At 45.0% G+C, this 27,668-nt stretch overlaps 1 protein-coding gene across 1 annotated transcript; it reads right to left on the reverse strand.

The window, feature by feature from the left end:
* LOC106816448 (DDB1- and CUL4-associated factor 15-like) lies at positions 1-27,309 on the reverse strand. The gene is made up of 14 exons (XM_014821068.1): positions 27,160-27,309; positions 10,927-11,054; positions 10,655-10,799; positions 10,193-10,299; positions 9,496-9,620; positions 8,396-8,536; positions 7,392-8,044; positions 6,930-7,083; positions 6,664-6,764; positions 4,183-4,326; positions 3,166-3,260; positions 2,889-3,002; positions 2,623-2,735; positions 1-1,854 (listed from the first exon to the last, which is right to left on the reverse strand). The coding sequence occupies exons 1-14, from the start codon at positions 27,271-27,273 to the stop codon at positions 1,799-1,801; spliced, it is 2,190 nt and encodes a 729-aa protein (XP_014676554.1). The 5' UTR covers positions 27,274-27,309; the 3' UTR covers positions 1-1,798.
* Between the last annotated feature and the right edge of the window lie 359 nt (positions 27,310-27,668).

A 27,668-nucleotide genomic window follows, 5' to 3' on the forward strand; every position in this document is an offset into this window, starting at 1 on the left:
TAATTTAATTCAGGAATTTTTGAACATTTATTTTCGTACAAATATTGCCTAGTGCGTAACATGGACGAATATACCGGTAACAAAACAAGAATTGAATCACGCGACGCTACAATATATATACACGTCAATATATATATACATATACATATATATGTATATATATATATATACGTATATATATATACATATATATATATATACATACATATATATATATATATACATACATATACAAAATGTATGTATATGTATCACTTATGATCGAGGCGCAGTGAACCTGTTAAAACCACACAGCAGTACATCAGTTAGGCTGTCATCATTTACAGCCGATCAAATTTAACCGATCGATCAAAGCGATACTTTGTGGCCACACGTCACGTTAAATACACTGGCACCCTCTTTGTTGCCAGCGAGAAATTATATCTATACATGCGCACGGCCAGCAGAAAACAAGCGAACAACCATACCCACTCGTTGAGTTTCACCCAATGCAGATGGCTGGAATCACTTTGGAAAACACAAGAACAGTGATTCTGCCAACTCTCCATCATAACAGCCACAGCATGTATATATATATATATATGTATGTATATATATATATATATATATATATATATATATATATATATATATACAGAATACATTATAGAAGTGGCACAGGAATGGAAGGCAGCTCACGGAATAAATTAAGCTTCATATCTAAAGTGTTCTGTTGAATATGAAACGATATGGATGACAACCACCGAAAACTTAAAAACGCTTTGTTTCCTTATCAATAACTCTGTTTGATGATTCTTCATAAAGCATAGAGCCGACAATGCCAAGTAATTCGGTGATAGTTGTAGTTCTCCTATGCTCTCAGAGAACCTGACAGAACATGCCTTCCCACAAAACCTACAGCATGTCACTGCAAAACTTTAAAAAAAATCACAGTAAAAATATAAATAGTATGTACGTCACTTGGATAGTAGAACTTTTAAAATAAAACTGCAAATATGCACGCCTAAAAAACCACGTTTTACCAGTTTTTTGTTAATGGCAGATTCAGGCCCCACCTCAATACTCAACATCACTGTAATGAAACAACAGAGCATCATCACGGAGTGATAGTACATGCTGCTTGAAACATTTCATTGCTCTTGTGTCACTCTGCATTCACAGCCCTTCGAATAGACCCGAGCCCGAGGAATCGTATTCAACCAATCACGCACGCACATGTGAGACACGCATACATAAAAAACACATGCCCCTAAAATAATCTCTTTCATTGAATTAAATTTCTCCCCGTGCAAATTTCGTGGGAAGACACTTTCCAAGTGCGCACCAGATGGCAGCACGAGTCCCTGCAACTTAACGAGTGTGGAGATTCCAGACGACTGCCGTCACGTGACCATCATCGGTATCTTCCATCGCTGTGAACCGATGAGGAGAGACGTGGCCATATATATATCCCATAATATACTGAACAGGAGGCCACACACAATTGACCAATAGAATCCTATGTTAACATCACTGCTGCAATACCGAGTTGCTGCAAAGTCAATGGTTCTTTCCTCTGACTGGAAAGGCATCGGCCTTGCTAAGGTATACGCGTGTAATATTAAACGTGACATCGCGCTGAAGATAGGGGGTCATGAGTTGCACGTTTGTGAGTTTGAGTCGTGCAATCACGTCATACGTTGGGTAGACGATATCCCACAATTCCTCACACGCAATGCTTGTGGCGCAAGCGATGTATCGTGAGTCAAGTGAAGTCACACCTAGTGTATTATGGGATATCTATATTCGTGCGGCTGCCTCATAAGATGACGGCGATGTAGTTAAGCGGGTCTAGCAACACCTTCAAGGAACGACCTGCGAAGATAAGAAGCAGCCAAGATTTTGATTGTCAGGAGAGAAACAAGAGATCCCTTACATACATGTCCACGCACGCACACACGCACGCACGTACGCACGCACACATGCAGGCACGCACACGTATGCACGCACACACATACGTGTGCATGCACACACGCACACACACATGCACGCGCACATACAGGCACACACACACATGCACGCACACATACAGGCACGCACACATGCATGCACGCACTCTTGCACAAACGTTTAGATACACATATACACTTTTATGAACTGTATTTCCACCACCATCTATCATTTAGGAGTCGTTCACAATTATCATCATTTTCACAAGCGTACAAACCGTACGATGGGGGGAGGGGGTCAATGCCCGCGGTACGCGTGTCGATCCATTTCCCGCGCCGCGCGCCCCAGCCGGCATCGCGCGCATCCTCACGCCACGACGCGCCGAGCCCCGGCCGGCCCGCGCCACGCACAGGCCCGCTGAACGAATGAACCGAGCTAGCTACGATGGCGGTTTTGCATGTAATTCATATACATGTATCTCTATGTAGAATACTGCGAAAAAAATCAGCACTTTTCTTCGTACACTTTTAGGGGGAAGGAGGGGGGTCTCGAAAAAGTGTAAGCTTTGTACGCTTGTAAAAATGTTGATAACTGTGAACGACCCCTTAGTGTTTGTGTCGCCACCTTTAATCCAATGTTTATTGCCATCTACCATTCAATCACTGCACCACCAGGTGGCACTGCATACGGTACCTTTGAAGACGGCCTCGTTGGTCATCACGGCGACGGATTTCCTTGCAGCCTGCGGGACTTGTAGCGCCCTCTGCAGCTCCAGGCAGGCGGCGTGACCGGGGCGCCAATCCTTGCTGCGAGAAACAATGGCACATGCTCGTCATCGGTTCACAGGAACCGACGCGCGTGATGGTCTGAAACGCTGAATTATCAATTTACGCAAACGGAAGCAAATGTCGTGCATGATGCGACGTGCTGGTCTGTCCGCTGCACGCGCGTTCTCTTACCACGGCTTCACCTGGTTGAATTCCACCAGATCGTCGATGTAGACGGTCGTGTACGTGCCGCTGGAGAGATGCCACGCCAGCCGAAACCCCGTTTGATATAACTTGGGGATGCCCCTGCAAGAATTATACCGGTGGAAAACTAGCATCGGCGCCAAGTCTTTGCGGTTTACTCAAGCAGCGCCACCTGCTGGCGAACTAACAAATAGATAATATAATATAGACTATATATAAAACATATAGATCGCTGTACTGCCCACAGGCGCCTGTATAGACATACTTGAACACGGTGTCGCCACTGTCTCCCTTGACGGGCGAGCGCGCGCGTACGAGCGCGAGGATGAGAATGATGACGTCATCCGACTCTGGGCAAACCTATAGAAAAAATTTACTAGTGTTAAATATGATGAAGTAGTAAAGTAGATAATGAATAGTAGTATAGTAAACTAGAGCACTCGGAGAGTGCAGACCTCCGCCAAGGCAGCTGAATTCTCTCACTGTGAAATTTTTTATTAATTAATTAATTAATTAAATAATTAATTGGATCCAGATCACCAGCAAAATGTAATCAATTCTAAGTTACCCCATTTCTGACCTATCTTAAAAATTTTATTAATTAATTAATTAATTGGATCTGGATCACCACCAAAATGTAATCAATTCTAAGTTAGCCCATTTCTGACCTATCCTGAAAATTTCATTAATTAATTAATTGGATCAGGATCACCACCAAAATCTAATCAGTTCCAAGTTAGCCCATTTCTGACCTATCCTGAAAATTTTATGACAATCCGTCCATAACTTTTTGAGGCTGTACACAAAGAACGGTGTTACAAACCAACAAACGCACGCTGATGAAAACATAACCTCCTGCCAACCCCTTGGTAATAATTAGCATAGTAGATAGAATAGTAGTATAGTAAATAATGAGCATAGTAGATAGTATAGCAGAAAATAAGATGACACATCATAGGTGACATCATCATAGGACCATGTGTCACTGTGAAGCTACTACCATGATCCAAACACAGGATTAAGTCTCAAGAAAACCACGTAAATATACAAATCAGATAAAATAAGGAGACTTGCAAATTCGGGATAATGTATATGGGCACGATTGATTAATGTGACATCAGTAAAATTTATTTTATTTTACGATTCATGAGTTTGGTAGTCAGCTCTTGGCAACAACTGCCATCTGGTGACAAACCTGAGCAATTTTACTCATCTTGACATCTTGACAAAGGTAGTAGAGCTGTAGCATTACCACGGCCGTGACGTTGCCATGGTGACTTACGTCGACAATCTGCACGTCATAGTCGGTGAACGACACGTATCGCTTCGTCCACGTCGCCTCGTTGTGGACGGCCTCCACGATGTACTGTTCCACATCGAGTGTCAGCTGGCGCACCAGCACATGCTGCCGCTCCACGCCGCCTCTCTGCAACAACCAGTTGTTCACTTACGCTTACGCTTTCACTTACGCGTCACGCTGCTAGAGAGCTTCCGCAAAACTCCATGTGTGAAAGTATGGAAACGACGCAACGATAGAATCGTTGCGAAAACAACTCGTGAAACGAAATTGATCAACAGTCAATTGACAACGCATGTAATGACGTAAATTAACTCGCATGGTGAATATAATGAAAGCGTCAATGACACTATAGCTCACCTTGGGTGTGATAGAAGAGGGAGATGATATTTAAAATTTGGTAAGTGTTTCATTTATGATGGACCGAAATGTAATCAAATGTCCTTATTCCCTGTTTTATACTAATAGAAATGTTACTGTTTTGTTTCAGGGTTAGTTTTGATGCGAAAATAAATGTTTCAGATCGGAACGTCTGAAATCTTGGCGAGAGATGGCACTACGCCTAAATGATCGCCATTTTGGTTTTCGATTATCGCACAAATAAAAGTAATATATTCCAGTCAAATTACTGTAACGAAGAATCTAAAACACAATATTACACGTAGGTATGAATAGGTAGGTAGGTAAATTTAACAAAATCGAATGAATCTAGATGGCCATTTCCATTTTTGCCAAAAAGTGGGCGTGGCTCAAAAGTAGGTTGACTGGCATGCTCCAAAATAGGACGTTCAAATCTCTCTCATAGGAGTAACAACTGTAGGCAATTTGAAACATGTGGGTCAAACGGTTCTTGAGTTATCGTTGACCGTAGGCAGACACTGAAATGCATAGTGAAATTGCCAAAAACTACCTAATTTGCATAATTTAAAAAAAATATCAAAACACGTGTGATATGTTTTGGAACCAATCCTTATTCATTCACATAACAAAAATGAGCAAAATCTGTTGAACCTAAACTGACTTAAGGCCATTTCCATTTTTGCCAAAAAGTGGGCGTGGCTCGAAAGTAGGTTGACGGGCATGCTCCAAAATAGGACGTTCAACTCTCTCCCATAGGAGTAACAACTGTATGCAATTTGAAACATGTGGGTCAAACGGTTCTTGAGTTATCGTTGACCGTAGCCAAATGTTGACGAACGGACGGACGTACGACGGACAAAGCCCCATGGCAATAGCCCATCTTGACGATGTCAAAGTGAGCTAAAAATGAAAGTGTCAATGACACTGTAGCGAGTGAGTAAAAATGAGTGAGTAAGAAGAAGTCAGTTTTAATTGAGCAACCATCGACAGACATTATAGAAACGAAGAGTATATATGGGATAATTATGATAATTATGTGTAATTTTTTATGTGAAAATAAATGTTTGAGATGTGAAAGTCTGAGATGTGGGCGAGTGATGGCGTTACACCTAAATGATCGCCATTTAACGTTTTTATAATATTCAGATTTAGGCACTGCCTAAAAGCGGAGCGCCCGATATGTAACGTGTAAGATTGAGTGGATACGCTTATTCCACGTAGCTGTTATATACCACGTGACAATGGTGTTTCCCTGCCCATAACACAACTTTTGTCAAAGGTTAATTGGTTGCATGGAAGTGTTTACTTCGTATGAGTTTTTCTAGGCGGTAGCACACGGTTGCCATCTGTATATTGCAATAATAATTTATAAACCAAAATAAATCACAATTTGTGATGGTAGATGGCGCTATACCTGCTTTGATGTTTCTTAATCTTAGCGATGGCATTCGAAATAAATAGGTTATGCTGCGTTCCGACATGTTTTGTAAAACTTTACTCTAATATAGACATTTTATCGGCAGGGTGGAGAGGAAATACCAATTTTGCATTAAAGATATTGTCAATGAAATCTTGTAAAACGAACCAGACGAGTGTGACACCACAGACTTTTATCTGCGTGTCTATATATTATGCTATATAATTGCCAAAACCTACCTAATTTGCAAATTTTTTTTTAAATATCAAAACCCCTAGCCCTTATTCATTCACATACCAAAAATGAGCAAAATCCGTTGAACCTGAACTGACTAATGGCAATTCCCATTTTTGCCAAAAAATTGCCGTGGCTCGAATGTACGTCGACTGGCGTGCTCCAAAATAGGACGTTCAAACCTCTCCCATAGCAGTAACAACTATACCCAATTTCAAACATATGGGTCAAACGGTTCCTGAGTTATTGTTGACCGTAGCGAAATGTTGACGGACGGACAGACGGACGGACGGACAGACGTACGACGGACGACGACCCATGGCAATAGCTCAGCTTGACGATGTCAAGGTGAGCTAATGAGGTCGCTTCAACTCGTTGACATTACAAAGTTAATTAACAATTAATTAGGGGCTTATTAGTGGAAACGAATCCCCCCGCATATCATGTGCACGTACCTTGGCTTGTGTCTGTGCCTTCGTGACCAAGCCAAGAGGCTTATATGCAGACCCGTGTACCTCTAATGGCAGGTAACTATGATAGCCCACTGACGTATCATCTGTAAAAATGTAATCTCCATGACAACAACACCAAATCGACATAGGCAACATTTAGCCGGGGGCCGGTAATACAAATGCAGAGCCTAATACTGGAAGGAGAAAAGAAAATGATTTCTGAAAATATTTTTTAAATTATAAATAGCAGAAAATTTAACAACGCTTACCTTCGATGTCTATTGCAGAATTGTCTGTTGGGTACATAGTTTTATACCATCGCTCTGTGCAGGTTACACAAAGCGAGTCCATCTGGAGGATGAACATGGAACTAATTGAAGAGCTGGAACTCGTGCTTTCCGGTGGCCATGACAACCACGACAACTATAAATAAGACAAACGATATATTATTCTGCAGGAACCACGTATCATTTTAAAATCTATGCCGAGTATTTTTTTCACGCACAGATATGCCACGCAAGCACATATATATACGCAAACACATGTACATACAAATGTGCATGCACACACATCTATGCACATTCGCACACATACCCACACACGCACTCACACACGCAATAATTATTGAAATACTAAAAAAGAGGAAAAAAATTCTTGAGGCAGCAATAACTATGCCTACGGTCACAACCTTGTTCCCACCCAGACGACCTTTACTCGACCTTCACACGCACCTGGGAATACGAGGGCGCCACGCGCACGGGCGACCGCTGACTGTATGACGCCAGCGGCGACGACCGCACGGCGTCCTTAGTGGCGCCCCCTCTCTGCGCATCGGGAAACATCGCGAGGCAGTGACCCTGCAGGGCGTGACCGGCGTAGATCGTCGCCGCATCGCCCGCCGAACCGCCACCGCGCAAACGGTCTGCGGCGATCTCAAACCCGGCGCCGCCACCAGGGGGCGCCGGGAACGTCCACTCGGCGGCGTCGCCGTGCGGGAACGTGACCTCGTGCTGCGGTGGCGCCCCCGCCGCGCACTCGCTGCGGCAGTGCGCGTGCATCCAAGCGTCCGCGGCACGCGCGGCAAGGCGCCGTCCGGTGGCCCCACCTGGCGGCAGCGGCGCATCAGCTGGCTGCGAGTTCTCCTTATTGCTGTCGCGCGTTGAGAGGGCGCCGCATTCGTCGCCGCTGCACAACGAGCGTGGAGAAGGCTGCTGCTTGACACTAGGGGGTGACAGCGGCATCGCGTCGCGGCCTACTAGCGATGGCGGACTCGCGAGCGGAGAGCGAAGGCTAGGACTGGAAGCAGCGCTGTCTGTGGTCGCTGTGGGGGTGCCATCGTGGTAGTCGAGTTCCGTGTGTACGCTGAGAGCAACGATCGAGTCACCTGTGAAGCAACGTGCATTATATTATTATAATCATTAATTATCCCTATTATTACTACTACTGCTACTAATGGTGCTGCTGCTGCTAATGCTACTTAAAAGTAATAGTAGTAGTGGCAGCAGCAGCAGCAGTTGTAGTAGCAACAGCAGCAGTAGCAGCAGCAGCAGTAGCAGCAGCAGCAGCAGTAGCAGTAGCAGTAGCAGCAGCAGTAGCAGTAGCAGCAGCAGCAGCAGTAGCAGTAGCAGTAGCAGTAGCAATAGCAGTAGCAGTAGCAGCAGCAGCATCACTACCATTGATATTAGTGGCATGAACATATCTATACTAACTATATTGTAGAGTAAGCACCACTCACCGGTGTTAAGCGTGACTAGTCCATCTTTCTTCATGTAGGTGGCGGGAGCGAACGCAGGGTAGGGCGAGGCGAGCTCATACTTGGTGTGTACCGTGTAGCTGTGACGCACACACAGCCTTGCTCCACCAAGCTCATCCTCCTCTGAAACACCAGAACGATGCGCGTGTAACATCGCCGATCCCATCATCTCTGATGATGCCTACCGACAGCACACGGATGCTAATGGTGATGTTGCTATTGACGTTGATGTGGATGTTTATATTGATGTGGATGTTGATGTTGACATTAATGTTGATGTTAACGCTGATGTTGATGTTGATGTTGACATTGATGTTGATGTTAACGCTGATGTTGATGTTGATATTGATGTTGATTTTGACGTTGAGGTGGATGTTGACGCTAATGTCGATTTTAAACTGATGGCACATTCAAACTGCTGCAACTGTGAAGCATTAGTTGCCCACTAACACCTTTTACAGGAAGTCAAAGATTATAAGAATTAAAGAGGAAATGCTAGTTTAACCAAACCTGCAATTTGCGCGAATGCACTCAACCGGAATATAATTTCATCACGAGTATATATATTTTTAGAACGGCTTGGGAGGATCAGCACTGTGGGGTGTGCGTGCCTAGGGATCAGCTGTCAGTTTGGCAAAAAAAAAATATGCCGTGTTGTTAACGAGCGATTAATTTGGACTTATGGTAGATATATGGTTCTTTTACCTTTTTTCTGTCTTGAAAAGCAATCTATATAATGTATATGTATATGTATATATAAAAACCACAGCGATGGCTCAATGGTAGAGTGCTCGCCTCGCATGTGGAAGGTCGGGGGTTAACTCCCGGCCGGGTCATACCAAAGATTGAAAAATGGTACACACGGCTTCTCTGCTTAGCATTCAGCAAATAGAGATAGCGTGTGGCAAGTTAACTCGCAGTGCTACCAGTGGACTAACCCCCTACTGTAGCATTTACTGTGAAAGCAGCTGCGGGGCCTCAGGGATACTGAAACGGAGAAGCAGGAAGGATTTAGCTTGCGTGCGTGCATGTATATGTATATATATGTAGATATATATATGAGAATAGCATCCCAATTTTACCTTCTGCTTCTTCCTCTTCTTTGGCTTCGCTCTGCAGTTCCGAGCAGTCGCTGCAGTGTACGAGGGGAGGCGACGCAGTGATGGTGATGTAGCACTGATGTTTCTCATCGTAACACTCCACCGAACTACAACAATGCATTGACGTGACATCATTCACATGCAGTCGCTAACCTATTGTAACCAACTACAGAGCAGACAAGGAAACACCAGTCAATAGCTGTTTTCCCTGGTATACGATAAGCGAGGCTGGCTGCCACGCCCATGTTTTCCATCTGTCTCGCTCAATATTTGCTGAAATTGTCGCCTCGCTCCAAATTCTCAGGCCCCAAATTGTTATCCGGCCGACACTTCTCAGTCCCGGGATCTCTTCCTGTGTCCCCTACCTGTCACACATCAATGCAAATACTGTGGGTGTGAGCAAACTCCTTACGTGCCTGCCCACTCTGTGCTAGGCAAGTGTAATATGAAAGCATTTATGTCAGCACTTTTGGCACTAACATATTCAATTGTGCCACCTCGCTCATGATTCTGAGTATCGCGAAGGAAATACTGAGTTATCGAAATTAATTTAACATAACATTAATTAAAGTATGAATGGTAAGAAAAGCGACAATAAATTCAAATCCAAATGTAAAGTAACATATGAATTGGTGAAATGACTTGCAATCTCAGAAATGTATTCATCTACAACACTCACCAATACCCGTATACAAGAATCTGAGAATCATCTGTTGGCCACTGACACACAGCAATGTAGAGATCCTGCTGTAATTCCTCTTCTCCAAACAGCCTTACTGTCGCCACCTATTGGAAAAAAAGTACAGATAACTCTGCAGTCATGGATCGATTTTCATCACAGCCCCGATGGATAGCTATGCTGCCTCATTATTTACCGTAGTGCCGGTGAAAATTGGAAGATATCCGCAACAATAAACTGCTACTGCTTCCCTGATGTGTTGCGATTAAACTGAGGGCAACTTGACCTGGGCTAAAACGGTTAATGATCGACCCCTGCAAAGCCTTCTGTATTTTTACAGCTTCCAGGCTCCTGGATGAAAATGAACTGGAATAAACACATGCGTTTTGCACTATATACGTGTTTAGTCCATGGTTTATCTGTTTACTCCCGTTCATAGTATACGTCTGCCAGCTATGTTACCTTCTTAAGCTCTCTGTGTGGGACAAACAGCCACCAGTGCAGGCGGTAGAGGTAGATCGGGTAAGCTGTGTGTTCTTCTGCATCCACCTGTAGCGTGTAGGACAGTAGGAACTGCCCATTCTTCGTGAATCCCAGGAATACGTGCCTGCGACGAAACGAATGCGTGACAAAATTGAGTCAAGCAACAAATACAAAGCATCTCTACACTACGTGATGTTTCAAACTGTACGTATGAGTATTAAAAGTTCACGGTAATAACGGCCAAGTCGTACCCATCTCGTAACGTTGCTTCAGACACCATCGTTTTGAGTGAAAATCCAAAGTAACCCAGCCTCCTCGGAGATTTTATATACAGCTTCTGTTGTTGAGATCCACGATAATGGCACAATTTTCCAAGCATCTGTCAAAAAACAATCATGACGTTGAAATTCACACTGCGATCTCCGACCCACTTCAATGCAGGTACCATCATGTCACAAGTTTTCGATCTGTGACCTCAGATATTTATGATTCTTTAGGCGTTCATCTCACGGTCGTCTGATACCAAGGCTTCCATCATACAAAATTTTTTTATCTGCATAGTACCTGCAATACGTAAAGCAGGGCGCAAAATTAGCACCGGCCCACCGGCATATGCCGGCAAATTATTTGGATGGCGGTAACATTGGCCAAACACCGGTCCCTCCGAAGGCGCAGTCGGTTTCAGCCGGTTACGAGCCACAATAGCCTAGCACATTATTTATAGCAAATAGGCCTACATTATATATAAGCAAATAGCTAACATTTACTGTTTTCACCTGAAGGAATATCACGCGCCATATACTTAATCAACATTTACAAGTTGTGAAATCGAGAAATGCAAGCCGTTGAAACATGACATTGATTTTACTAAAACCAATTGTGAGCTGGTAAATAAAAATTCGGTAGGGCTGGCCAAAATTACTAGTTACCAGCCCTCTGGCTGTGAAAAAAATGCTTAATGTTCGTGCCTGTAAAGCATGCAGATCATTCTAGGAACGTTAAGTACTTACAAAACAATGGCAAAATTCTATTAATCTGTTTAACCTTTATTAAGTCTCTCTGTACCACAAATTTTTTTTCTTTCCTTCTCACCTCAAGTGGTTAGAAGGCTCAAGCAAACGAACCGGCCATAACCTTTGCAGCTTCACATAGCGACTGGGACAAAAATGCATCTATACCTAATTTATGGATGGTCCTACTGCATCATCTGATTTTCGCGCCTATTGTTAACTAAAAGCAACTTTCGGCTAAACCAATGGATTTACGTGTCAGCAAGCCATTTGTAGATCTGCATAAATGAAAGAAATTCAAACAAGTGCAGCCATTTCTGTTGAAATTCCGTCATGCCTTTTGCGCGCAACTTCGCGCCCTACCTTGCGTCGTTCTGCGTGGTTTGGGCAGCTAACGAAGCCATGTAGTTTGCCAAATAAAAATAAAAAACTTCTTCAAAATTGTCTGATATAAATATAAATAATGAGGAAAGTACTAGGTCACCGGTAAGGTGAACTACCTTTGCAACGTAAAAGCTCAGGTCCAGTAATGCCTAAGAGGGTCTATGCTCACCCAGGGTACTGCCGTGAATGTACCTGGTACGGTTCGGTAATACCGGAACGTACCCTGGCTAGCCCGTACTATCTAATAATGCCGACCGTACCTCGCCGTACTCCAAACGAGTCTAGGGAAGTCGCCTACTCCCTAACCCTAACCTAAGTACCATATCAAATAGTTATCCAGATACGTTTCCGGCAGTACCTGTGAGGACATAGACCCTATGAGCGCAACGTTTATATGTACTGATGTTTATTCACGAAATTCGAAGCTTGTTTATAATAATAAAGCAAGGTTTTTTTTATTGGAGCAATAAAGGTTCACTATTATTTAGGATCCTACGACGTGAAACAGAAACGTAACGGTAAGCTGTTCAAGGCTACCGGGCTAGTCTACCTACAGAAGTACTCGGCACACTGCGAAACTGAATGCGTCAATTGGGGAGCTCGTTATTATCCTTTGCAACCCTTAACCATAATTACATACTATAATAACATCTGTATACAGCACAGTCATGCAGGACTACAACGTGACCGACGACCATTTCGACGAATGCCCAAGGACCATCTGGCATAGTCTAGGTAATCAGTAGTATAGAGGCTCCGAAATTTTCCAATTACCACTAATGCAACGCCGCCTGCCATGACGTTCCAGAAAACCAGTTCAGGCATTGGTAGCATAGTACATCTGAGGCATGACTCATGTTCTGCTGGCTCATTTCATTCGCCTATACAACAAAATGCCATGCACAACGCCGCTCTCCGTGCGGGGTTGTCACTGCCCAATTCTTATCAGAGAGAGCCACACAGCTTTTTTAGGCTGCCTAAGCATGATCAGCAACACGAAGTAAAGTGAGCGAGAGACAAGGCGGACCACAGACGCTGAGCGTTATTTCAATAAAAAAGCAATGTTGATAAACACGAAATGTATATTACTACGGCTTTGTCTTAATGTTTGCTCTACTCTCTTTCACCTAGTATGGGCGATAATTACGCTGTATAAATGCTGGTCAAATGGCTCGCTTGCAACAGCCATCGATGACACCGCCACCTCGGCGCAACGCCCTACACATTATATACTTATATACATATATCGCCGGCATCCGAGTAGGCAGCTGTTTTGAGTGGGGTGGGTATTTCGTCATTTGCACGTGTCCAACATACTCTACATAAAATAGCACCGCGGCAACATGCTGAGGTAATTCACTAAGCCCGGCCTTTAAATTTACAGTATGCTGACAGTGATGCCTGTCGCCATATTTCTCTCATCGTGACGCCAATGCATCAGATAGAGAGATCGGTATTCAGAGACTGGGAGTGCATAACACTAGATTGTGGTACCCGCGAAATTACGAAAGGAGCCAGCGGTAATCTACCGCGATTTCGAAGAACAGGGTTGCAGACACCGTCGAGAGGAATTATAACGTCGCGCACACAGTGTAGCGCGCGCTGTATAAGGTCTTACACGGAGCCGACACAGTGTACGCGCGTGTGGTGTATGATGCGAGCATGGGCCGCGCACAGTGTACGCGGCGTGTGTGTATTGATGCGAGCATGGGCCGCGCACAGTGTACAGCGCGCGTGTGCTATGATGCATTGCATGGCGCATACACGTATCGCACGCGTGTATATGGGCGTACACGGGCCGACCGCACAGTGTATCGCGGCGTGTGTATATTGCGGGATGGGCGCGCGCACAGATGTACGCGGGCGTGGTGTGATGATGCAATGCATGGGCCGCATACACTGTACGCACGCGTGGGTATGATGCCGTTACACAGGCGCCGCGCACAGTGTAGCGCGTGTGTATGAATGCGAGCATGGGCGCCGCACAGTGTCACCGCGTGGTGTGTATATATGCCGTGCATAGGGCGCATACCACTGTTACGCGCGCGGTGTATGATGGGCGTACACGGGCCGCGCACAGTGTAGCCGGGTGTGGTATGATTGCTGCATGGGCCGGGCAAGCATGAATGCCCAAGACCCCGTGTGTATGAGCGTGAATGGGCGCGCACACTGTACGCGCGCGTGTATGATGCGTACACGGCCGCGCACAGTGTACGCGCGTGTATGTATGATCGGTGCATGGACGCACACAGTGTACGATAAGTCCTGAACATTGCTCCATTGGCGCGACATTATAAATCACATGCCCGACTCCTGCGCTTTCATCGGCCTGTAAATATTTGTGGCTGAGCTAGTATCTCAGGGAGTGCACACGGTGAGCTGCGCCTCAGAAATATCAACACGCTAGATATCCGTCTCACTGCTCGCGAGGCCAAAAATCGTGCAGAATTTAGTTACCGCACACGGTAGCCGAAATTTTACCGATTTTTACTGCATATAGCTATCAAACGCAGCTTTTTATAATATCGGGTGTATACACATTTGCCAAAGTTCTGTGCTGAAGTGTACGTAGTATGGACAAGTATTTGATTCACTAGACAACGTAGCGCAAAGCACGCTATCTCGAGAAAATTGCGTGCATTGGGAATCGACACCCGTACGAGATGGAGCGGAGACAACAACTTGTGCCATCACGTACTTATTTATAGGATCTCGTGAATTGACTACCTAACATTCTAGCTGAGTCCATTTTATACTTTCAAGGACTTTCAGAACCACAAAAGCCTGATACCTACGATCGACTGTTTTCTGCGTTGGGTTAGTGGTATCAGTCTACATCTATCATGTGAACATGAGAGTCCATCTACGTTATCCGAGCACGTGTTATGTAGAGGTGCGCGGTATTACCTGTATACGGTGTATTACCACGGTATGTGACCTGTACCAGTACGTACCGCGTACTTGTGTGGTGTAGACTTGGTGTACCGGCTTTTTTGAGCTATTTTTATCACCTCAATTTTATTTTCACTTCTTGTCATTGCATAGCTTTATAAATTCATCTCCGGTCGATCACACCAATTTACGCTATATTCACGTATCTCCAGAACCTATTTCTATATGTCTATAGATAGCTGCGCTGTTATTTTGAACATACTTCATACTTCAGACTGGTTTCTAGCTGTACGACACTCCTACTCTCCAGCTCATGTTTGTTTCAAAGGAATTACCAATATACAGCATTACAAGAATAACGCGACGCGGCGGACTGCCAGGCGTTTTTCTATGAGGCGAGCAGCGGGCTTTTGATGAAAACGGGGCGGCGATCGATCACCGAGCGCGTAGCGCGGGTAGCACGTTTCACTAAAGGCCGCGCGCACATGGTGAGCCTATCTGCTGAGCTGACGCGCGAGGTCGTTGCTCAGCAATAAGCTCACCATTGCGGCGGCTTTAGTGAAACGTGCTACCGGCGCTACGCGCTCGTGATCGATCGCGCCCCGTTCTCTCATCAAAAGCACCGCTGCTGCGCTCATAGAAAAACGCCTGGCAGTCGCCGCGTCGCGTTATTCTTGTAATCTGCTATATCTTGTAATTCCTTTGAAACAAACATGAGCGAGAGTAGGAGTGTCCGTACAGCTAGAACCAGTCTATAAATGAAGTATTTCAAATAAAACATCGCGAGACTATCTACTAGACATATAGAATAGGTTCTGGAGATACGTGAATATAGCGTAAATGGTCGATCGACGGAGATGAATTTATAAATATGCAATGACAAGGAATGAAATTAAAATTGAGGTGATAAAAATAGCTCAAAAAAGCCGGTACACCACTACACCACACAAAGTACCGCGGTACGTACTGGTACAGGTCACATACCGTGGTATACCGGTATACAGGTAATACCGCGCACCTCTACATAACACGTGCTCGGATAACGTAGATGGGACTCTCACTGTTCACATGATAGATGTAGACTGATACACCACTAACCCAACCGCAGAACAGTCGATCGTAGGTATCCAGGCTTTTGTGGTTCTGAAAGTCCTTGAAAGTATAAAATGGACTCAGCTAGAATGTTAGGTAGTCAATTCACGAGATCCTATAAATAAGTACGTGATGGGCACAAGTTGTGGTCCTCGCTCCATTCTCGTACGGGTGTCGATTCCCAATGCACGCAATTTTCTCGAGATAGCGTGCTTTGGCTACGTTGTCTAGTGAATCAAAGTACTTGTCCATACTACGTACACTTCAGACAGAACTTTGGCAAATGTGTATACACCCGATATTATAAAAAGCTGCGTTTGATAGCTATATGCAGTAAAATCAGTGAAATTTCGGAACACTCGCGATGTAAACAAACTCAAGTCCATGATATTTGTTGCGTGCAATCTCCCGATCTGCTCAATCTAGCAATCTGCCGACTGTGCGGCAACCTCATCGAACTCTAGCATCCCAACCCACGCTAATAAACCCGCATGCAAAGCCCTGCAAAACCTGACCTGTGTAATCTCATTGAACTCTAGCAGACTAGCACCCCAACCCACGCTGATAAACCTGCCTGCAACACCCTGTAAAACCGGGTCTGCACAATCATATCGAACTCTAGCACCCCAACACGCGCTGGTAAACCTGTCTGCAAAACCGGGATCCACTTACTGCTAATATAGATCACTATAACAGGGGTAGAAATTAACCTTTGAACACGGGAGTCCAACGGACCCCCAAAAACCCCAAAAAGAGGTTCAAAAAGAGGGAGTCCGCAGCAAAATGAGGGATTCCGCAGTCTGAGGTTCAAAATTTAAGATATTAACAATAACGCATGTGCTTATTTTTAAGATTGATGCGGTTGCACGTCTGCCAAATTTTCTTTGGACATTAGCTGAAAAAATATGGTAATTCCGCGAGGCCGTGCTCCGGAACGAAGTAGTATGGCAGAATTTTCAGGGAGTCACACGGACTCCTGCATATGTCAAATCAGGGAGTCCGACAGTAAATTAGGGAGTATTTGACTCCGGACTCTCGTTAATTTCGCACCCTGCTATAATAACACTAGAACCGATCGATGTAAAATCGGTAGATTGCGCATATCGATAACATGTGTTCGCAATTCTGGGAACCAGTATGGCCGGCAGCACGAGAATGTAGGTAATATTTCTATTTTTAGTGCAAGTCGCGGAACCCTCTATACATAGCTAGTACTAGTAGTAGTACTAGAGTATGTATGTATGAACAGGAACCTTTACTTTTTGGACGTGGATATTCGTCCGAGCATTAGACACCTGTTCGTATGCGCTATCCGTCCGAGCAGTTGTTGCACATGCGCTGTTCATGTTGTATTACAGGGTGAAAAACTGATAATTGGAGGCACTGGTCCAGCAGGACCAGTGCCTCTGAGGAAGCACTGGTCCTGGTCAGTAGGCACTGGTCCAGGATTTCTGTCACCTAGCCTACATTATTTATAGCAAATAGCCTACATTATTTATAGCAAATAGCCTACATTTACTGTTTTACCTGAAGGATATCACGCCATAACTTATCAACATTTTACAAATTTGAAATCGAGAATGCAAGCGTGAAACATGACATTGATTTTACAAACCAATTTGTGAGGGCTGGTAAATAAAATTATGGTGAGGGCTGGCCAAAATTACTGTTACCAGCCCTCTGGGCTGGTGAAAAAAATCTGAATTTCGTGCCCTGTAAAGCATGCAGATCATTCTAGGAATTGTATGGTCTTACAAAACAATGGCAAATTCTATTAATCTGTTTAACCTTTATAAGTCTCTCTGTAGCCACAAATTTTTTTCTTCCTTCTCACTCAGTGGTTAGAAGGTCTCAAGCAAACGAACCGGCCAAACCTTGCAGCTCACAAAGCGCTGGGACAAAATGCATCTATACCTAATTTATGATGGCTCCTACTGCATCTCTGTATTTTCGCGCCATTGTTAACTATAAATGCACTTTGGCTAACCATGGAGTTACGTGTCAGCAAGCATTTGTGAGATCTGATAAGAAAGAAATTCAAACAATGCAGCCATTTCTGCTTGAATTCCGTATGCTTTTTGCGCACTCGCGCCTACCTTGCGTCGTTCTCGTGGTTTGGGCAGTAACGGAAGCATGTAGTTTGCCAAATAAAAAGAAAAACTCTTCCAAATTGTCTGATTATAATATAAATACTGAGGTAAGTACTAGGTGCACCGTAAGTGAGACTACGCTTGCAACGTGTAATAAGTCAGGTCCAGTAATGCTAAGAGGGTCTATGTCACCCAGGGTACTGCCGGAATGTACCCTGGGTACGGTTCGGTATACCGGAACGAACCCTGGTACTATCTAATATGCCGGACCGTACCTCGCCTACTCCACTAACGAGTCTAGGGAGTCGCCTACTCCCTAACCCTAACCCTAACCATATCAAATAGTTACCAGGATACGTTCCGGCAGTACCCTGGAGGACATAGACCCTATGAGCTCAAGTTATACTGTACTGATGGTTTTATTCACGAAATTCGAAGCTTGTTTTTATAATTAACAAGGTTTTTTGTATTGAAGTCAATAAAGGGTATCACTATTAGTTTAGGATCCTACGACGTGAAACAGAAACGTAACGGGTAGAGCTTGGTCAGGCTAACCGGCTAGTCTACCTACAGAAGGCTACTCGCACACTGCGAAAATGAATTGTCAATTGGGGAAGCTCTTATATCCTTGAACCCATTAACCATAATACATACATAATACATCTGATTACAGCACAGTCAGACAGACTACACGTGACCGACGACATTTTCGACGAATGCCCAAGGACGCAGTCTGGGCATAGCTCTAGTAATAGTACTATAGAGGGCTCCGCAAATTTTCCAATTACCCACAATGCAACGCCGCCGGCCATGACGGTTCCAGAAACCAGTTCAGGCATGGTACAAGTACATCGAGCAACGCACTGTTCTCTGCTCATTTCATTCGCCTATTAAGCAAACCCATCACAACGCCGCTCTCCTGCGGTGTTGTCAACTGCCGCAATCGGTATCAGAGAGAGCCACACAGCTTTTTTAGGCTGCCTAGCATGATCACAACACAAGGTAAAGTGACGAGAGACAAGGCGGACCACAGACGCTTGGAGCATTTTCAATAAAAAAGCAATGTTGAATAAACACGAAATGTATATTTACTACCATTGTCTTAATGTTTCTCTACACTCTTTCGCCTAGTATTGCCGATAATTACCTGTAAATGCCGGTCAAATGCTCCTCTGCAACACACAGGTACACCGCACACTCGGCGCATGCCGCTACACATTTACACTTATATACATATATCGCCGGCATCCAGTAGGCAGCTGTTTGAGTGGGGGTGGTGATTTCTCTTGCACGTGCAGCATACTCTACATAAAATAGCACCGCGGCAACATGTGAAGAGAATTCACCAAGCCCGGCTTTACAATTACAGTGTGCTGACATGATGCCCGTTCCATATTCTCTCATCGTGACCCATGCACAGATAGAGAGATGGTATAATGAGAGACTGGGAGTGCATAACACTAAAGTTGGGTACCGTGAAATTTTACCAAAGTACCACGGTAATACCGCGATTTCAAGAACAGGTCAGACACCGTCAGAGGAATATAACTCGCGCACACAGTGTACGCGCGCGTGTATGGTGCGTACACGGGCCGCACACAGTGTACGCGCGTGTGTGTATGATGCGTGCATGGGCCGCACACAGTGTACGCGCGTGTGTGTATGATGCGAGCATGGGCCGCGCACAGTGTACGCGCGCGTGTGTATGATGCGAGCATGGGCGCATACACTGTACGCACGCGTGTGATATGGCGTACACGGGCCGACCCCCGCATCAGTGTACGCGCGTGTGTATATGCGAGCGCATGGGCGCGCACAGTTGACGCGTCGTGTGTATGATGGCAATGCATGGGCCGCTACACGTACGCACGCGTGGTATGATGCCGTACAGCAGGCGCCGCGCACAGTGTACGCGCGTGTCGTATGAATGCGAGCATGGGCCGCGCAACATGTACCGCTGTGTGTGTATATGATGCGTGCATAGGCCGCATACACTGTTACGCTGCGCGGTGTAGATGGCGTACACGGGCCGCGCACAGTGTACCGGGGTGTGGTATGATTGCGTGCATGGCCGGCGCAACATGACTGCCCCAAGACCCGTGTGTATGAGCTGAATGGGCGCGCACACTTACGCGCGCTTGTGTATGAGCGTAACCCGGCGCTGCGCTACGAGTGACGCGCGTGTATGTATCTGATGGTGCATGGGACGCACACAGTGTACGATGGGTAAAAGTTCCGAACATTGCCCATTGGCGCCGACATTTATAAATCACCATGCCTGATCCTGCCGCTTTCATCGCCTGTAAATATTGTGGCGTGAGCTAGATTAGCTCAGGGAGTGCACACGGTGATGCTCGCTCAGAAATATCAACACGCTTCAGATATCCGTCTCACTGCTCGCGAGGCCAAAAATCGTGCAGAATTTTAGTTAAGCCGCACACGGTGAGCCGAAATTTTACGTATTTTTACTGCATTATAGTATCAAACGCAGCTTTTTTATAATATCGGGTGCTATACACATTTGCCAAAAGTTCTGTGCCTGAAGTGTACGTAGTATGGAAAGTATTTTGATTCGTGAGCAACGTAGCCAAAGCACGGCTATTCTCGAGAAAATTGCGTGCATGGGAATCGACACCGTACGATGAATGGAGCGGAGAGCAACAACTTGTGCGCATCACGTACTTATTTTATAGGATCTCGTGAATTGACTACCTAACATTCTAGCTGAGTCGCATTTTATACTTTCAAGGACTTTCAGAACCACAAAAGCCTGATACCTACCGATCGACCTGTTTTCTGCGTTGGTTAGTGGTATCCATCTACATGCTATTCATTGAACAGTGAGAGTCCATCTACGTTATCCGAGCACGGTGTTATGTAGAGTGTGCGCGGAATTACCTGTATACGCGTGATACGCACGGTATGGTGACCTGTACCGTACGTCCAGCGTACCTTGTGTGGTGTAGACTTGGTTACTCGGCTTTTTGAGCTATTTTTATCACTCTCAATTTTATTTTCATCTTCATGTCATGGCATAGCTTTATAAAATTCATCTCCGGATCGATCACACCAATTTACGCTAATTCACGTATCTCCAGAACCTATTCTATATGTCTAAGTAGATAGTGCTCGCTGTTTTTGAACATACTTCATAGCTTCAGAGCTGTTTCTAGGCTGTACGACACTCCTACTCTCTCAGCTCATGGTTTTTTTCAAAGAATCCTACAGATAACAGCATTACAAGAATCAACGCGACCGGCGGACTGCCCAGGCGTTTTTCTATGAGGCGACAGCGGCTTTTTGATGAAGAACGGGGCGGCGATCGGTCACCGGACGCTGTAGCGCTGGTAGCACGTTTCACTAAAGGCCGCGCGCACATGGTGAGCTATCTGCTGAGGGCTGACCGCGGAGCGTCGTTGCCTGCAGCATAAGCTCACCATCGCGGCTTTATGAGAACGTGCTACCGTTCTACTGCGCGTCGTGATCGGAGTCGCGCCCGTTCTCCGTCATCAAAAAGCACCGCTGCTGCGCTCATCAGAAAAACGCCCGGCCAGTCGAGCTCGCGTCGCGTTATTCTTTGTAATCTGCTATATGCTTGAATTCCTTTGAACAAAACAGTGGAGCGAGAGTTGGAGTGTCACGCTACAGCTAGAACAGTCTGATAAATGAAGTATTTCAAATAAAACACGCAGACTATCTACTAGACATAATTAGAATAGGTTTGGAGATAACAGTGAATATAGCGTAAATGGTGTCGATCGACGGAGATGAAACTTTATAAATGTATGCAATGGACAAGGAATGAAATTAAAATTCGAGGTGATAAAAGATAGGCTCAAAAAAGCACGGTACACCCAAGTCTACACACACACAAGAATACGCGCGGTACGACTGGTACACGGTCACATACCGGTGTATACCGTATACAGGTATAACCGCGCCACTCGTACATAACAACGTGCTCCGGATAACGTAGAGTGGACTCCCACTGTTCACATGATAGATGTAGACTGATACACCACTAACCCAACCGCAGAACAGTCGATCGTAGGTATCCAGGCTTTTGTGGTTCTGAAAGTCCTTGAAAGTATAAAATGGACTCAGCTAGAATGTTAGGTAGTCAATTCACGGTGATCCTATAAAATAGTACGTGATGGGCACAAGTAGTGTCCTCGCTCCATTCTGCGTACGGGTGTCGATTCCAATGCACGCAATTTTCTCGAGATAGCGTGCTTGTGCTACGTTGTCTAGTGAATCAAAGTACTTGTCCATACTACGTACACTTCAGACAGAACTTTGGCAAATGTGTATACACTCGATATTATAAAAAGCTGCGTTTGATAGCTATATGCAGTAAAATCGGTGAAATTTCGGAACATGCGGCGATGAAAGCAATACTCAAGTCCATTGATATTGTTGCGTGCAATCTCCGCCGATTCTGCCTGCAATCTAGCAATCTGCCGACTGGCGCAACCGTGCAAATCGAACTCTAGCATGGCCAAGCCACGCTAATAAACCCGCATTGCAAAGCCCTGCAAAAACGCTGACCTGTGTGAATCTCATTGAAACTCTAGCAGACTAGCCACCCCAAACCCACGCTGATTAAACCTGCTGCCAACCACCCTGTAAAACGGCGTCTGCACAATCATATCGAATCTAGCACACGCCAAACGCGCTGGGTAAGACCTGTCTTGCAAACGGCGATCCTAGCTTACTGCTAATGTATTATAGATCACTATAACAGTGTAGAATTAACCTTGACACGGAAAGTCCCAAGGCGAGCCGCCCAAAAACCCTCAAAAAAGATCAAAAAGAGCGAGTCCGCATGCAAAATGAGGATTCCGCAGGTCTGAGGTTCAAAATATTTAAGATATTAACTACATAACGCGATGTGGCTTATTTTTAGATGATGCGGTTGCAGCGTCTGCCCAAATTTTCTTTGGACATTAGCTAGAAAAATATGTAATTCCCGGCGAGGCCGTGCTCGCGAACGAAGTAGTATGGAGAATTTTCAGGGAGTCACACGGACTCCTGCATTATGTCAAATCAGCGAGTCGGACAGTCAATTAGGAGTATTTGCGCCGGCTCTCGTTAATTGCACGCCTGCTATAATAACACTAGAACCGATCGATGTACAATCGGTAGATTGCGCATATCTGATAACAATGTGATTCGCAATTCTGGGAACAGTATGGCCGCGCAGCACGAGAATGTACGGTATATTTTCTATTTTTAGTGCAAGCGCGGAACCCCTCTATACAGAGCTAGTAGCTAGTAGTAGTAGAGCGTATGTATATGTGAACAGAAGCCTTTACTTTTGGAGGCGTGATATTCTTCGAGCATTAGAGCACGCCGGTCGATGCGGCTATCCGGTCGAGCAGTTTTGCAGCATGCGCTGTTCAGTTGTATTACAGGGTGAAAAAACTGATAATGGAGGCTACTGGTCCAGCAGGACGCAGTGGGCCTCTGAGGAAGCCGCTGGTCGCTGGTCAGTAAAGGCAGCTGGTCCAGGATTTCTGCTCGTAGCAAGTGAAATGACTGCGGATGTGGGGACGTCTTTATATGGGGGGATGGTGGCAATTTGGTGATGTGGCATTCTAAGTTATTCTTAAAAATATATTTTTTACTCGTTTTTAACTACACTGATGCGTAGTAAATCGGAACAAGTCGCGCAAGTCGATTTCATACCGATCAGCTGGTCTCTGAAGACCGCGCCATGTATTCCTTATAATTATCATATTTTTATTCTCGGCGATTGCTGATTGGTCGGGGATATGCCCAGTATTATCGTAACGCATTTTTTGAATATTGATATGAAAAAAAGAGCTTCGCGTGAATTTTTTTACGGGAGATTTTTAGGCTTGGCCAGAGTACTCAGCGCATATGCAGCACCAGTATCAGACTATGCAGTGTTAAGAAAATCGTCAACAAATTGCATTCGGATCACGTTTTTTTTTTAATCTGCATTTCACGGGCGCTAAGAAGCAATCACATTCTTATTCAAATTTAATTCCACAGGCAGACATGCAGCTACACAGTACACCAGAGTTTTTTAGTTACTGTTGAGTATGTTAAAAAAACTTGTAGCTGGAATGGGCTCTAGGATGCGGGGAGCTTCAGGCGGAAGGTTTTACTTTCGTGTTTTCTCCTCGCCAGTCGCCACGGTACGCGCCATCGGCATAGATCACTGCTGCCGCACATCCGCAAAGTTACAAGATGCCTAGAATCTTTAAGTATATACAATTTTTAATGCTTCTAGCTATCTAACTGAATAACAATAGTCCAGTTTCGAGCGCATTCCATTTTCCATAGTCCAGCATGACAAAGGTGACGACATTCATATGTTAAAGGCATAATTCGACCATCGTTATGGCAATTTTAAAGCGAATTGCTACAGTAACTGGCCACCCTTGTGTAGTTAATAAGCTAGCATTACCTATAGCCAAACGCGTATTAGTTTGTCCATAAATCACTGCTGGTTACTAAAAGTCTAATTGAAAATGCGGCAGTCCAAGAATCGTTGTTGAGAGTTAGAACCGTCATGTCGCGGCTGTAACCGTCGACTGCGAGGCGGTGTCATAGCAGATTATAGTGGCAGCCGGAGCATTTTCGGCACGTATGCTCGGCCGTCAGTGATTTGCGATGCTTGTAGTCTGAGTGGGATTCCGTACGTTTATGGTTTTTACTCTTGGGATTGCGGGAATCAAATGATATACGTTCTTGAGATTACAAGGCAACATATCATATGTGGCACTAGGCAAATAATAACACTAGGCAACAATTTTACCCGGGACAAACAATTCGATGCTCAACATCTTGGTAGCCACATGTGAAGTCCCCGAACTCGAAACTCGATGTTATTTTGTTGGCCATAAATTTCGCGTTGTCGCGCAAGATTACCAAATTTACGGATTTCAAATTAGACATTCTTAGTAATTCCAGTGATATTGGACAAACTAGATACGCGTTTGCTATAAGGTATTGTACTTATTACTAGCCGCAAAGGTGCCAGTCTACTGTAGCATTCGTCACTTTGCATAATCGATGGTGCGAATTATCCTTTAACAGCTTTGATTAACGTGCGTGTCAGGTGTCACTGGTCGTGGCCTCACTCCACGATAACACCTGCGATATAAAAACTTATTGTTATGGGTAATATGCGGTCATAAAAACACTCGGCTGCACTACATGCCGGCCGCAATCGATTTCTTAGACCGTCGCGAGTTTTTGTTCGTGTGGCGAATCATGCGTTGAGGGAGTTCATGCAGCGCTAGAAGGTTTGGATACCCCGGCCGTCTACGTTGAGGAACGGGTCGTATTATGCGCTCCCGTTTACAAGTCTGTATTTTTTTCGCTGCTGTGCGGCATTATCTAGTCGCCCCGCCGGACCAGCTGACACAAGCAAGCAGTCGCCCGGTAGATTTTCTAATCGCCACTGGCGACTGGGCGACCGCTAGTTTCTCACGCTGTATTACATAAATATAATATAATGCTAGTCTAGGGAGTCGCCTACTCTCTAACCACAATCACAACCACAACACTAACTATAAACCGACTCGGATCTCTTATATACTTGAGTTATAGTACCAAACACCATCTATGGTGTATAACCACATACGCATGTATGCAGGGCGTCACAGCCGTAGCAAAACGCTCATAGCAATTTAGCATTTTAGAGCATCTAGATTTCAAAATTTTCTGGGGGGAAACCCCCAAACACCCCCTTCACAATTCCTACCTCCGGCACTCGTGTAGTGCGCCTGCGGCATGCAACATGAACAGCGCATGCGCAACAACTGCTCGAACGAATAGCGCATACGAACAGGTGTCCGATGCTTGAACGAATATCCACGTCGTTACTTTTACTTTTGGGCTTTAGATCGATGTTTCCCTTTTTATTATTTTGATAGTTTCCCACCGGTAATTTCACTTTACCGGGAGATTTTGTTCCGGAGCTCAGGGTTCTTGTTAACTTTTGACAAAGCAGGTAATTTGACAATGAATAGCAGGTAACTGTTTTTCCGGCACGGACGGTAGGGCGAGCGGCGAAGGCGCGAAGCCCTGCTAGGGGGGTCCGGGGGTGCATGTTCTGATTTGACCCACAATTAGCCTATTTTGATGGGTATGGATTCTAGAATTTGGTAGTTTAGATAGGAAAATATATGCTATTAAGTATCTATTATTTACCGCCTTTAGTGGGAGTTTCTCTCAAATTGATAGCCGGTAACAAATTGCGCGATAGGCGGTAAAAATAACCGGTTACCGGCTATTAACAAGAACCCTGGGAGCTTCCAGGCTGATTCTAAGTAATGTTTAACCTGCTCTGCCCAATCCCCATAACATCTATGTTCATTTAGCCCCAAGATGGTGAGTGGCAGAGCAACAAGTCTGGACAGAGCAACAACGGCAACCAGCTTACTACTGAGTATGGCTGAGACTGAGATGGTCTATGTCCCCCGGGGTACTGCCGGAACGTACCCTGGGTACGGTCCGGTATACCGGAACGTATCCTGGTACTATCTAATATGCCGGACCGTACCTCGGCTACTCCCCTAACGAGTCTAGGGAGTCGCCTACGCCTACTCCCTAACCCTAACTCGAAACCGAGCTCTAACCCTAACCATATCAAATAGTGACCAGGGTACGTTCCGGTATACCGGACCATAACCAGGGTGCGTTCCGGCGGTAACCTGGGGGACATAGACCCCATGAGCCTGAGAGTGAGTATGGCCTACGGCCCAAGGATAGAGAACATGGGTCCCAATAAAAACAATGTGCCTAACCCTAACCCTAATTCTAACACTAACCCTAATCCTAACCCTAACTATAACCCTAACCTATTATATTGATATAAAATTATATTTATATTGATGTAAATGACATTGGTTTTATTGGGACCCATGTTCTCTATCCTTGAACCTGGCCTACGGACTTATTTCTCCGGTTGGCAATGCTGCTAGCGTCGTAGCGATTCGGGCCAAGCATTATTACATACAGCAAATCAAAACGCAATTACCTGTCTAGTCGCTAATTTTTGTACTATGTTTGTGTTATACGAGGATCTGGATCTTAGTAGCCGCATATTTTTGTTTTGTTGTTGAAAACGCGTTCCGTTTGAACGATTAGCCATCGCTGTATCGGCACAGGTATCGGTTTTGTTCAGTTGTTTTCCCTCCCGATCACCATAATTGTGTAGTAATTATGTTTTATAAAATACCCAACATACTTCAATCAATCTAATTTAAAGCAATTTAATTATAATAAATTAGAATAAACTTGGAATAGGAGAAATCTCAAATAATACGTCTATGAACAATCTTATTTTGTTAAATTCGTATTTTTACACGTACAACTTTCTAGTGGTAGGTTCATTGTCGTCACGGAATAGACTGGTGCTCGCTCCCACGTCTCGGCTTAGTTACTCGATGAACACAGCTATGGCTGTGGCGGCGTGTGTGTGTGTGTGTGTGCGTGCGTGTCTGTGTGCGTGCGTGCGTGTGTGTGTGCGTGCGTGCGTGCGTGCGT

This window comes from Priapulus caudatus, unplaced genomic scaffold (genome assembly GCF_000485595.1).
Source record: "Priapulus caudatus unplaced genomic scaffold, Priapulus_caudatus-5.0.1 Scaffold1381, whole genome shotgun sequence".
NCBI classification, from domain to species: domain Eukaryota; kingdom Metazoa; phylum Priapulida; class Priapulimorpha; order Priapulimorphida; family Priapulidae; genus Priapulus; species Priapulus caudatus.